At 33.5% G+C, this 12391-nt stretch overlaps 1 protein-coding gene across 17 annotated transcripts in view; it reads left to right on the top strand.

Annotated features, from left to right (window-relative positions):
* Positions 1-12391, top strand: part of PICALM (phosphatidylinositol binding clathrin assembly protein) — a 108760-nt gene that overhangs the window by 46999 nt on the left and 49370 nt on the right. For all 17 annotated transcript variants that reach the window (XM_077867319.1, XM_077867328.1, XM_077867320.1 and 14 more), the window contains exons 4-6: positions 1099-1201; positions 8521-8614; positions 11067-11178. In XM_077867319.1, the coding sequence (XP_077723445.1) occupies positions 1099-1201; positions 8521-8614; positions 11067-11178 (309 nt within the window). The remainder of the gene's footprint in view (positions 1-1098; positions 1202-8520; positions 8615-11066; positions 11179-12391) is intronic.

Below are 12391 nucleotides of genomic sequence, written 5' to 3'. Positions count from 1 at the left end.
AATATGGAATAAGAATAATGTGGAAACAGTTCAGGGGAAGTGTCAGAGATTGAAAGATGGCAGGTATTCTTCTAGGAAGGAGGATAGAGTAGAGTAGATTAAAGGAAACAGTATAAACTAAAAGAGCTAGGGAATATGAGTATGTAACACCTTATAAAATATAGTATTAGTTATGAGGGCACATGAGGGCAATCATTTTTTTTTTCTATTTTGTCCTTTGATTTTTCTCCAGTAGTACTTTGTAGACACTTAAAGTATTTGCTGAATAAATGAATTGGTAATGATGTTAAAACCAGTCACTTTACATTTTTGTTATTCTTTTGGTATTTTCTTTTTAGAGTTGTAGAGATTATCAAATAAATGAAATTTGTTAGATGAAGATGAGCTAAAATAAAATGGGCCTGCTTTTTAATGAGTAGTAAAAATTTATAGACTTCCTTGAGCAAGGCAATAATTAAAATAGGTTGCTTTTTAAATAACATTGATTAGATCTTATGTTGCTGAAGTTTTCAAATATGATGATAATGAAAGAAAGTCTTAGAGAAAGTTTTATTGAAAATACCAATATAGTTGTTTCTTGTTGCACCTTAAACTCGCATATTGCCATTTCCTTCGTTGTACTGTACAGTAATTTTATGGACTTTTTATAAGGTTGGCATATGTAAGTTTGGTTCAAATAAAAGACAACTGAAGATTTCATAAATATGAAAGTTATAAAATTGCTTAATGATTTGAAGAGGGGCATATGGTTCCATAGGAAGTTAAATTTGAATTAAGAGGTTATGAGGTTTAGCAAGTAGTGTTTAAGAGAACATGGTTTTCTAATTCCAGTAGGAATGTTAATCAGAAGTAGAATAGAAATATTTTAGTGAAATTCTAAGGGGGGTTTTTCAAAGTCGCATATGACTACCTGACTTAAAACATGTGAGATCTTACAGATTTTAATGTGATACTGTTCATTATTAGTCACTTAATTTATATCGTTGGATTGAGCTGAGATGCCAAGATATTATGGCTATTGGATGAAATGAGTTGGTTTTCTAAATGAATTGGTATTTTAATAATTTGTGACAACATTTTCTGTTTCTTTTCTTGCAGGATATGACATGTCTACATTTATTAGGCGGTATAGTAGATATCTTAATGAAAAAGCAGTTTCATACAGACAAGTTGCATTTGATTTCACAAAAGTGAAAAGAGGGTGAGTTAAGCTTTCCCCTTTTTTTGGGTATCTGATGGATTTGACTATTTTAAAATGTAAGCCATAGAAATTAGTAGATTGAATTATAGAATGTCAGGCCAGTTTTAAAAGATGAATTTTATTTTTCTTTGAAGTATATAATATGCTTTTTGTGCTAGGATTTTTCTTACTTAAAGTTCTTTTTAATTTTTTTTTTAAATTTTTTTTTTTATTATTTATTTGTGATAGTCACAGAGAGAGAGAGAGGCAGAGACATAGGCAGAGGGAGAAGCAGGCTCCACGCACCGGGAGCCCAACGTGGGATTCGATCCCGGGTCTCCAGGATCGCACCCTGGGCCAAAGGCAGGCGCCAAACCGCTGCGCCACCCAGGGATCTCTTTTTAATTTTATAATAGTTTTATTGAGATACAATTCACATGACATAAAATTCATCCTTTTAAAGTTATATAAGTGGGTTTTAGTATATTTACAAAATTGTGCCACATCACTGTTTAATTCCAGGCTCTTTTATCATTCCTCATACCCATTAGTGGTCACTTCCCATTTCTTTTTTCCTTCAGACCCTGGCAGCTACAAATCTACACTCTGTCTCTATGGATTTGCCTATTCTGGATATTTTATATAAATGAAATCCTGCGTTATGTGGCCTTTTGAGTCTGGCCTTTGTCACGTAGCAAAATGTATTCAAGTTGTAGCATTCTTGTGTGGTTTGCTACCTGATACAGTCTGGTATCCAGGTTTTTCTTAGGATATATGAGAAGACCTTGGGGAAAAAGCCACTAGAGACATTCGTAAGGGACATTGGTGACCCTTAAAGCTCTGAAGGACTGCCCTGAGGGGAATTTGGCTTCTGCAGAAATATTTTGGTGAATGCCTTTCTGAATTTCTCTGCTGCTCAGATATCTAAGCAGTTAATGTTTTCTTTACTTTGTTCCCTTGAAATGTTAAATTACTAGACTGTACTGGAAAATTTAGTGCATGTAGAAATAATCCCTTAGTTATTGAAATAACCCCTTAGTTATTTAAGCTTTTTTATTTTTTTAAGATTTTATTTGAGAGAGGGAGAGAGTGTGCCTATACCCACGCAAGGGGGAGGGGGAGGGAGAACAGAGGGAGAGAATCCCAAACAGAAGCCCGGCTGAGCTTGAAGCCTAACACGGGGCTTGATCCCATGCAGAGACTGTCATGACCTGAGCTGAAACCAAGGGTCAGATGTGTAACCTACTGAGTCACCCAGGCGTCCCTAAGCGTTTTAAAACTGAACCTAGATATTCTGTGTCACCATTCCAAATAAATAGGTGATTAGTTTGGAACTTAGCAAAACTAAATTTCACAGATTTTGTTTCCTTTATTTAAGTTTTTTGTTGTTTATAAGATGATAGTTGAGGAGTTCATCTTACAAATCTGGTTTTTAAATCCAGTATTCTGTCCAGTGAACCATTTCCATTTGGGCCTATATTAATATTTCACTGTAAAGTGTGATCAGTAAAACTAATCTTCAGGGTATTTGTAGATTTCAGATTAATAGATTTTTAAAATAATAATTTTTTTCCTAATCCTAAAGGCTACTTTTGAGATTAAGGCGAGTTTGCTGCACTCTGTACTTAATAGAGCAAACTATTTGGCAGAGAACAGCTGTTGATTATGCACAATATATTTACTATTGACTTAAAGGAAGTTATTCTGAAAGGGAGAAGAAAATGAATCAAAGGAATCATAACTGAGTGAACCAAGAAGCACAAAATTGACAAGTACACACAGATACACATACATACATATATATGTATCAGATTGTATACACAAGAAAGAAAAAAAATATAGGGCATTAGGGTGTCAGTTGAGAGTGTGACAGCACTAAAATTTATTATATATCATAGTTAAACCTCAGTGAACTCTTTCAGTTTTGGAGAGCATTTGTGTGGTAAATAGTAAAGTTTTATTTATTAGAGTAATTTTATGTTTACAAAACTAAAATGCTTTAAAATTGAGGCAGTATAGCAACCTATGTTGTAATTTGTAGGAAATGTTAATATTTTGGTGTATGTAACCAGATATATGCAATCTATAATAGAAGTAAATATATGTATGAAGATACATAGAAAATCATGTAACAAGCTGGATTACGTTATTCAATCTGTTCTTGTAGATCTGTTTCTTTTATTTGAAAGGCTATGGGATTATGTTCTTCGTGTACCTTTGATTTATTTTCATTTCTTATAAAAGCAATGCATTGACCATTTGTTTACATATTGTCATACTCTTAAGTGAAGTTTCCTGTAGAATAAATTTTGACTTAAATACAGTTATAAATACCTCTTTCACTGTACTCTTTCATCCTTACGAAAAGGTATCTCGAGTGTTCATTTTACGTTGAGCAATTAATTCGATAAATGGTGATATTGAACCTCTTTCTCTCTTAAAATGCCATTCATGCTTTGTTCATTGCTTTACAATATTTTTTTGCCCCCTTCCCTATTGGGTATTTTATTCTTTCCTATTATGTTGAATGTTAAGAGCTCACAAGTTGTTTAGTCAGATAAATCTAGGTTTAAATTTTAGCTTCACTCCAGTTAGCTGAGGAATTTTAGTAACATACTTCAGCCAGCTTGCTGACTTTTTAAAAATAACATTATTTTGAAATAATTTCACTTCCAGAAATGCTGTAGGAATAATATAGGTAACTTGTATATACTTTAGTCAGATTCATCTGACTAAATTGTCAGATGACAATATATACTTTAGTCAGATTTTAATATTTTAATATTTTCTCACATTTGCTTAATTATTCTTAGCATGTGCATATACTTTTTTTTCCTGAACCTTTGAGAGTGGATTACATACCTCATGCCTTTTTATAGTTTTATATCCCATAATACTTCAGTGTATATTTCTAAGAACAAGGATCCTTTATTTACATGTCCATTAGCTTGCTAATTTTTTCCACATCGTGGCACATAAACTGATACTGTTTGTACAGGTCAGTGGGTAAAATTAAGAACACTTCTTGAGGCTGAAGGGTTAGGGATTAATGTCTTCTTGGTTCATATATAACCCATCTGTACTGTTTCCTCTGGCACAATTGGGAAGCCTTGACTTAAGCTCTGAATCATTTCATCTGTAAAATATAAAATGGTGATGTTATTAGCACTTGTCTATAAGGATCGTAGAGAGAATTAAATATTGTATGTAGTGCTTAGCACATGGCAAACACTAACAAGCTTTTTGTGTATTAGGAAAATAAATTGTCATGAGTTACAAATATTTTTCTCTCTTTTTAAAACATTATTAAAAGTTTTAAAATCTTACATGATAAAAATTGTAAGTATTTTTATAACTTTTCTCTTTTTAAGGACGCTCAGGATGAGCTTTTCTACACCCCAAATGATCAATTACCTATTCGTATATTCGTCGTATATATTTATGGATTCAGTATTTCATGTCTAAGTCTTTGATTCATTTGGAATATATATCTTGGTATAAAAGGGGGGTGGAGATCAACTGTAATTTTTAATAGAAATAAATGATATTAAGAAATTAAAATGAATTATTGCCCCGCAATGGTTAAATGACTTCTATATACTGCCTTCTTTTATAAAGCTTCTTTTTTGTTATTTTGGTAAATACTTAATCATTCTTAAAGAATTCACTCAAACATTATTTCTTTGAGGAAATTTTATTTCTGTTGTTAGATTTTCTATAACACAAGGCAATATAACCTTAGTTATAGTTATATCTTCAGGACTTACGACAGTGTCTGAACATAGATGGTAGGTGCTTAGCTGTTTTTGAAAAGGTAGCTACATCATTTGTAAACAGTATGTTAAACGGTTCTATGAAAAATGAATTCCGTAAATTGCCTGTAGACTTATCTTTTCAGTTGGTTGTTAAACATCAGTCTCTACATTTTCTTTTTGTTTGCCATTTCACTTCTTGATAGTATTAATTTATTTTGAATTATCTTCATTTCTGACTTGGTTTGGTTCAAAGTATCAAGATACTGTTATATAATAAGCAAAAGACCGAATAATCCAGATGTTTTCTGTAAATAAGGATATGGATGACCAGCCTTTATTCCATTGTTTTCATATTTGAGAAGGAAGTATCTGAATTTAGTTATAATGTATTTAAAAGGTCATAAAACTTGTGTTTTCCATGGAATATGAATTGTCATGTATTTAGTCTGAATCATATTCAAGCACTTGGGTTTGTCAATTACTCAAGTCTTTTAAAATCTAATATAAGAATTTGGTAACTTACGATTTTTCTTAATTGAGAAATTTGAAGTTCTTTGGAAAGAAATTATGTAGGGGCTAGTGGGAGAAGGAGGAATCAAAATTGTCCTGAATGTTCCTGGTATGAGTCACTGGGGAGATGGGTACCTTTTATTGGGAAGATTTTGGAGTGGAATAGGGTTGGGCATAGTGGTAAAAAAAAATTAAGGATTTAGTTTTGGAAATAATAGTTTTGACATGTCTGCGATTTGTACAAGGTGAGATATTAACTTGGGACTTGAGAGTTCTGGTCTAAGAGTATAAGTATGTCTTTGGCATCTTGGGGATTTCTGTCTTGGGAATGAGTTAAGTATAGAATGAGAGGAACACCTTGAGATACAAAATGTGTATTTTAGAGATCAAGGAGCCAACAAGAGACTGAAAAAGTGATAGTGAAGAAAATACTGAGAAGTCTGATCAGATAATGTTAGACAAGTTCCCATTGGAGAAGCACTATGGAAATTCTGCATGATCTAAACATGAGCACTTTAACTGGAGTTGATTGGAAAGGGTTTTTTATTGGAAAGAATTGAATAGTGAATGAAAAGTGAGTGTGGAACTTTTTTTGAGAAGTATGCTTGGCTCTGAAAGACAAATGGTAGCTGAATGGGAATATGCTTTAGTGGATTGTGTATGTTTAAAGATCATAGTGCATTTGCCAACATGTTTGTGGGAATGGTGTAGTATAAAAGAAGAGATTAATGAGCTGCACTGTCCAATACAGTAGCTATTAACCATATGTTGCTAGTTAAATTTAAATAGATTAAAGTGAAGTAAAATACAAAATTCATTTCTTCAGTTTCATCAGCCATATTTTGGATACTCAATAGCCCCATGTGGCTAGTGGTGACCATATTGAATGGTGCATATATTGAACATTTCCACTATTGCAGATACTCCTATTGGACAGTTCTGTGTTAGAGAAAAAGAGGACAACTAAAGGATTATTACAGAGTAGGACCCACACGACCTTTGTGACTAGTATTTATATTTCACAGAAAGAGATAGATTTCCTCCATTGAATAGGACCAGCCCAGATAGATGTAGCTTTGTTGGTGAGATAACCAGACAACCTCTCTTTGTCATTTTCTATTTCTGAATGAAATATTTGGGAGTTAGGAGCTGAGAGTTTGTGTGTTGGGTGTAGGGAGGCAAGGAAGGACAGATGAGAGAATTAGGTTTGAAAGTACTTAGAGGAATTCACTGGAGAAGGCTAAGAAGATTGCTGGCAATGACAAATCCTCATTTGGGGTTGATGATAATGAAATTTTAGAGTTTTACTAGCTTGCTCTGTTGTGTGGTTTTCTTTACCAGCACTTAACTGCTTAGCCAGGATTGTGAAATTGCCAAGTTACTGCAAGAGAGTTGAGAGTATTTGCAAGGCAGTGATTACAATAATGATAATGTGGAATTCTAAGCTAGATGAAGGAAGTAAAAATGAAAAGGGTCAATGAGAAGAGTAGTGGTGGGGTTGATACAATGAAGTTTATGATGAAGTCAAATAGTTTTTGTGATGGGGATACTTGACCAAAGCAACTGGGAGGTTAAAGGGTTATTGTCATAGGATAAAGTGTCTAAATTTTATCTATTTCTCTTACTGGTGGTTGGGGGGTAGGTAGGAATAATGTGGTTTCTGGGTCCTGGCAATAAGGTCATGATTTGACCATAGGAATAGGGACTCTAGTCAGGGACTTTGAGATCAAGATGTTTCAACACCATGAAGGTGTTGAAATTAACCAAGAAAAACTGAGTCAGGATTCAGCCAGAAAAAACTGATAAAGAGGAAAGGACCAGCAGGTCAGAAATGATTTCAGCAAGGAGAGGAAGGAGAAATAAAAGACTAATGATGACTGATAAAATGAGAGTGAGGTGTATGAGAATAAAAAAATGATGGTAGAAAGGAAGTGGTGTCCTCATGCCAAACTGCAGCAGCCAGTGGAATAGGATGTGTGGGGAAACTGTTGTCCATGGGTTAATACTTCTTACTGGAGAGAGTTATTGAACTAAAGATGGTAATAGTTGTCTACCTAAGGCAGCCCAGTGTGTGTTCTTTAAACTCATTTTTGTCTTGCAAAATCAGTATTGTTGATTTTCGTAGCTTAGTTGTTTTTCTGGCATCTGGAGTTGTGATTGAAGGGGTAGTAGCCCAGGGTAGAGTGGCTATTTATAATTAAGTGTAGGTAGAGAAAATCTACACCTGTTGGAAGTGATTACAACAAAAGGTTACGAACAACACTGTTTTGGAGTCTAATACACCTGGGTTTACATAATGGCCCTACCACCTATTAGTTCTCTGACCATAGACAGTCATATATAATCTCAATGAACCTAGAACTTCATCATCTATAAAATGGGAAAAGTATCTATATGATTTTTTGTGAGGATTTGAAAAACATATATCAAACCCTTAAGATGGAGCCTGATGTTCATTGTATACCTCTTACCTAGTGTTTTTGGTACCACTTTTGTAAAATCCTGGTTTATTTTGATACTGCTAATTTATTTCTTGTATCTTTAGAAATATCTAAGGCAATATTCTTTTTGGAAATTTTAACAATATTTTATTTAAAAACATGTCTTTTAAGTATCACATATTTTAATGGCTTACAAGTCATTGCTGTTTGAGTCATTAAATAAAATACTTTAAATAAAGCAGTGCTGACATGGCTTGAGTTCAGCCGCCATCATATCCTGTTTAGTGATTTGAGGCCAATGATTTCTTCTTTTTTTTCAATTAAAAAAAAAAATCTGTAGAACTGCCCCTTACATGTATGAGGATCAGATTATTTCCTCATGTGAAGAATATGCTATAAGTCTCACTTTTATTTTTATGTCTCATGTTTTTACACTTTTTTTTTTAGCTCCTTGATGTTGGATATAAAGCATTTCCTGTTTTTGTCTTTTCTGTATGACTTTTGCTTGAGGTGTCAGGTTCAGTAATGACAAAAATGTGATGTTTCATAGTAGCTTGTTCTCTTTAAATAGAGAACCAGATGAGAGCTTAAAATGTAGATATAATAACAATTATTTCTTTTTTTAAAAAAACAGGGCTGATGGTGTTATGAGAACAATGAACACAGAAAAACTCCTAAAAACTGTACCAATTATTCAAAATCAAATGGATGCCCTTCTTGATTTTAATGTAAGTTGATTATACAAATGCTTTTATAAAAATTTAATATTTAAAAAATATAATTGGTCAGTCTTTATTCTCAAGTTTTCATAAACTCTAATTTTTTCATGTTAATATTCTGTTTGGCTCAGAATTTTCTATAAATGTGATTCCCCAATCAGATTACTTGGTATTTTTATGATTCTTTTTTTTAGATTTTCTCTCATTTCTTTGCTAGTGTTTCTGGAGCTCTAGAATTATAAGGGGGTAGATCTGAAAATCTGCTTTCTTTGATAATGGTTTTCGGTTTTAAAAATGTATACAGATTTTCTTCATGAATAGCCAATTTAATATTACACTTCTGTCTGCATTGTAGGACTCAAAGCATGTCAGTTATTAACAGATACAGGGAAGTTCAAGTACACTTGTACACCCTGCTTTATATATATATATAAAACACACATGTGTGTGTGTGTGTGTGTGTGTGTATTGCTGAAGAGCATTGTGTTCCCTGGAATTTTTGTTTTAATGGCCATTATTTAAACCTAATCGCTAACTTTGTCATTTGTAATATGTTAGGTATTATAGCATTTTCAAGTCTATTCTTTTGGGGAGCATCTATTTTTAGCTATTTTATTTTTTAGAGTTTATTAGAGCAAGTTAGTAATAAAATTGTGACAATTTCATGCTCAAATAGATTTTTTCTTTAACTTATACTATTAACTGGTAGTCTTTAAATTACTTGAGGACAGGGACCAGGTTTGCTTTTTCTCTGCTGTGTCTCCATTGTCACGAGTGTGTGGCACATAGAATGCATGTTCAGCAATCATTCAGTAAATGAATTCTATAGATGCTTCATAGACTAGAACAGGTTATTAAACTATGGTCTCTGCCGCCTGTTTTTATATGGCTTGTGAGCTAAGAATGATTTTTACATTTTTAAATGGTTGAAAACAATTTTAAAAAAGGAATATTTTTGACAGGTGAAAAATATATGAAATTTCAATTCAATTTCTGTGGTAATATTTTTAGAATATAGCCAGTCTCATTGGTTTACATATTGTCAATGGGTGCTTTTCCCATGTAATAACGGAGTTGAGTAGTTGTGACAGAGACCATATGGCTTGCAAAATCTGAAATACTTACATTCAAGTCCTTTACAAAAAATGTTTGCTGATGCCTAGTGTGGAAAACATAGGGGACTGATGTAGCTACTGAGCTTTATTTTGGTTATTATTAGAGAGAGGGTCCAACCATGAAACTTTTTCACCTAATATGTTATGAATACTTTTATAAAACTGTGTGTGTGTTTTTTCTGTGTCTTTATTGTCCTTAATTACATGTAACAATTTACCTGATCTTCCAATTGACAGATTTAGAGTTTTTCTGATTTTTTAAATTCAGAAAATGAATGAGAAAAAAAACAGAAGGGGGATATACTAAATGCTATTTGTGTGTTAATGTTTATATACACATTTGTAAACCTAATTCTATAAAGTTAATGCCTAGAAAAATAATTTGGTGGATCAGACATTTAAATTTTTAGTAAATATTGCCTGCTTACATTACAAAAGGATTAAGCCCAGTCACTTGTCAAATGGTGCCTGTTTTTCTTCCTCCTTTTGGCGTTGAATAATAGCTTGGTTTTGATTATTCTGTACCTACTAGTGTAGTACTCTAGAAAGGATAGTTCAATAATTTATTATATGTTAATTTTCCTGATAAGTGAAGTCTTTTCAACATGTTATTAATCATAAGTATTTATTTTGTTAATTGTCTGTCATTTAGTTTACTATTGGGATTCCCTGCAATGGAAATCAGCCTTGTTAGATATTTTGCAAATATTTACCAGTTTTGATATTTACCATTCAGTTTTGTGCTTATCTTTTTCTATACCTAAAAACAAGTTAATTGGCTCATCCTTTTGATTCATTTCTTGAGATAAAACTAAAGGTATTTCTTATATTCTTGATAGGTGCTGTTTTTTTTTGTTATAGCATAATTCAGTAATATTCTTTATGTGTAAGGTACTGTGCTATTTATAATTATACTATATCATCAGTTCTCCTGTAATCATATGAAATAGAAATATTACCATAACCATTTTGAAGGTGAGTTTGTTTATAATATTGGGAAAAAGGTGTATTTAAAAAAAATACGTTTCTTCTACCTAGCTTAGCTTTGTGCTAAGGTGATTGCCTAGGAATCTCAGAAGTTAAAGGATATTTCTGTTCTTTGTGAACTATTTCTGAGTTAAATTGAATGTTACAGAATTTTTGTTTGCTTGTGCCTTTTACATAAATCTAAACTCTTCAGATTTTTTAATACTATATGGATGTAACTCTGGTTGCAAGGAATAAATATCTTTTTCTCTAATACACCTAAATATTTGAATTACTGTATTTTCATTTGAGGGAAGTCATTGTCATTTAAAACATAAGATTAGCTCATCTTTTTTTTTTTTTTTCTAATTTTTCCCCAGGTTAATAGTAATGAACTTACAAATGGGGTAATAAATGCTGCCTTCATGCTCCTGTTCAAAGATGCCATTAGACTGTTTGCAGCATATAATGAAGGAATTATTAACCTCTTGGGTAAATATTGCTATAGTTTATTTGTTTATTTTTTTTTTAATATTTCTTTGAGAGAGAGCAAGCGAGTGAGCACAGGCCAGGGGGAGGGCAGAAGGACAGGGAGAAGCAGACTCCCCTCTGCACAGGGAGCCGGATGTGGAGCTTGATTCTAGGACCCTGGAATCATGACCTGAGTGGAAGGTAGATGCATAACTGACTGAGCCACCCAGGCGCCCCAGTATTGCTGTAGTTCAATAACATTTTATTCATTCATTCATTCATTCATTCATTCATTCATTCATGAGAGACACACAGAGAGAAAGGCAGAGACATAGGCAGAGGGAGAAGCAGGCTCCATACAGGGAACCTGATGTGGGACTCGATCCTGGGACTCCAGGATCACTCCCTGAGCTGAAGGCAGATGCTTAATTGCTGAGCCACCCAGACATCCCACATTTTATTTTTTTTATCTTGTGTCCTATGGATAAATAATATTGTCTGACTTGTTACTTAGAGCTATGTAACCACTTATTGGGATATTCATTGATATTATATTTCAATAAATTATAATAATTTATTTGGAGAAGAAATTTTTATACCTGGTTACCTATGTTAAGTAATTAAATACATATTTTTTATAACTAAAATGTTCAGCTGAATGAACTTTGTGTTTTTAATTTTTTTTTAAAGATTTACTCATTCATTTTGGAGAGAACGAGCATATAAGCGGGAGGAGGGGCCAAGGACGAAGGAGAGAGAGAAAGAATCCCCAAGCTGACTGCCCACTGAATAGGAAGCCCTATGCTGGGCTCTATCCCAGGGCCCTGAGTTCATGACCTGGGCTGAAGCCAAGACCCTGCTGCTCAACCGAATGAGCCATCCAGGCACCCTTAGATGAAGTTTGTTTTTAGATATATCTGTGTTTTTTTCCTTATCAGTTTTATTATTTTTAGAAATATGGAAAAAAAAATATGGGCTCCTGGGTGTCTCAGTGGTTGAGCATCTACCTTTTTTTTTTTTTTTTTAAGATTTTATTTATTCATGAGAGACACAGAGAGAGAGAGAGAGAGAGAGAGAGGCAGAGATACAGGCAAAGGGAGAAGCAGGCTCCATGCAGGGAACCTGACACGGAACTTGATCCCGGGTCTCCAGGATCACGCCCTGGGCTGAAGGTGGCGCTAAACCGCTGAGCCTCCTGGGCTGCCAGAGCATCTACCTTTGGCTCAGGTTGTGA

Source organism: Canis aureus, chromosome 23 (assembly GCF_053574225.1).
Source record: "Canis aureus isolate CA01 chromosome 23, VMU_Caureus_v.1.0, whole genome shotgun sequence".
Taxonomy (NCBI): domain Eukaryota; kingdom Metazoa; phylum Chordata; class Mammalia; order Carnivora; family Canidae; genus Canis; species Canis aureus.
This window is presented reverse-complemented; position numbering and strand designations above follow the sequence as displayed.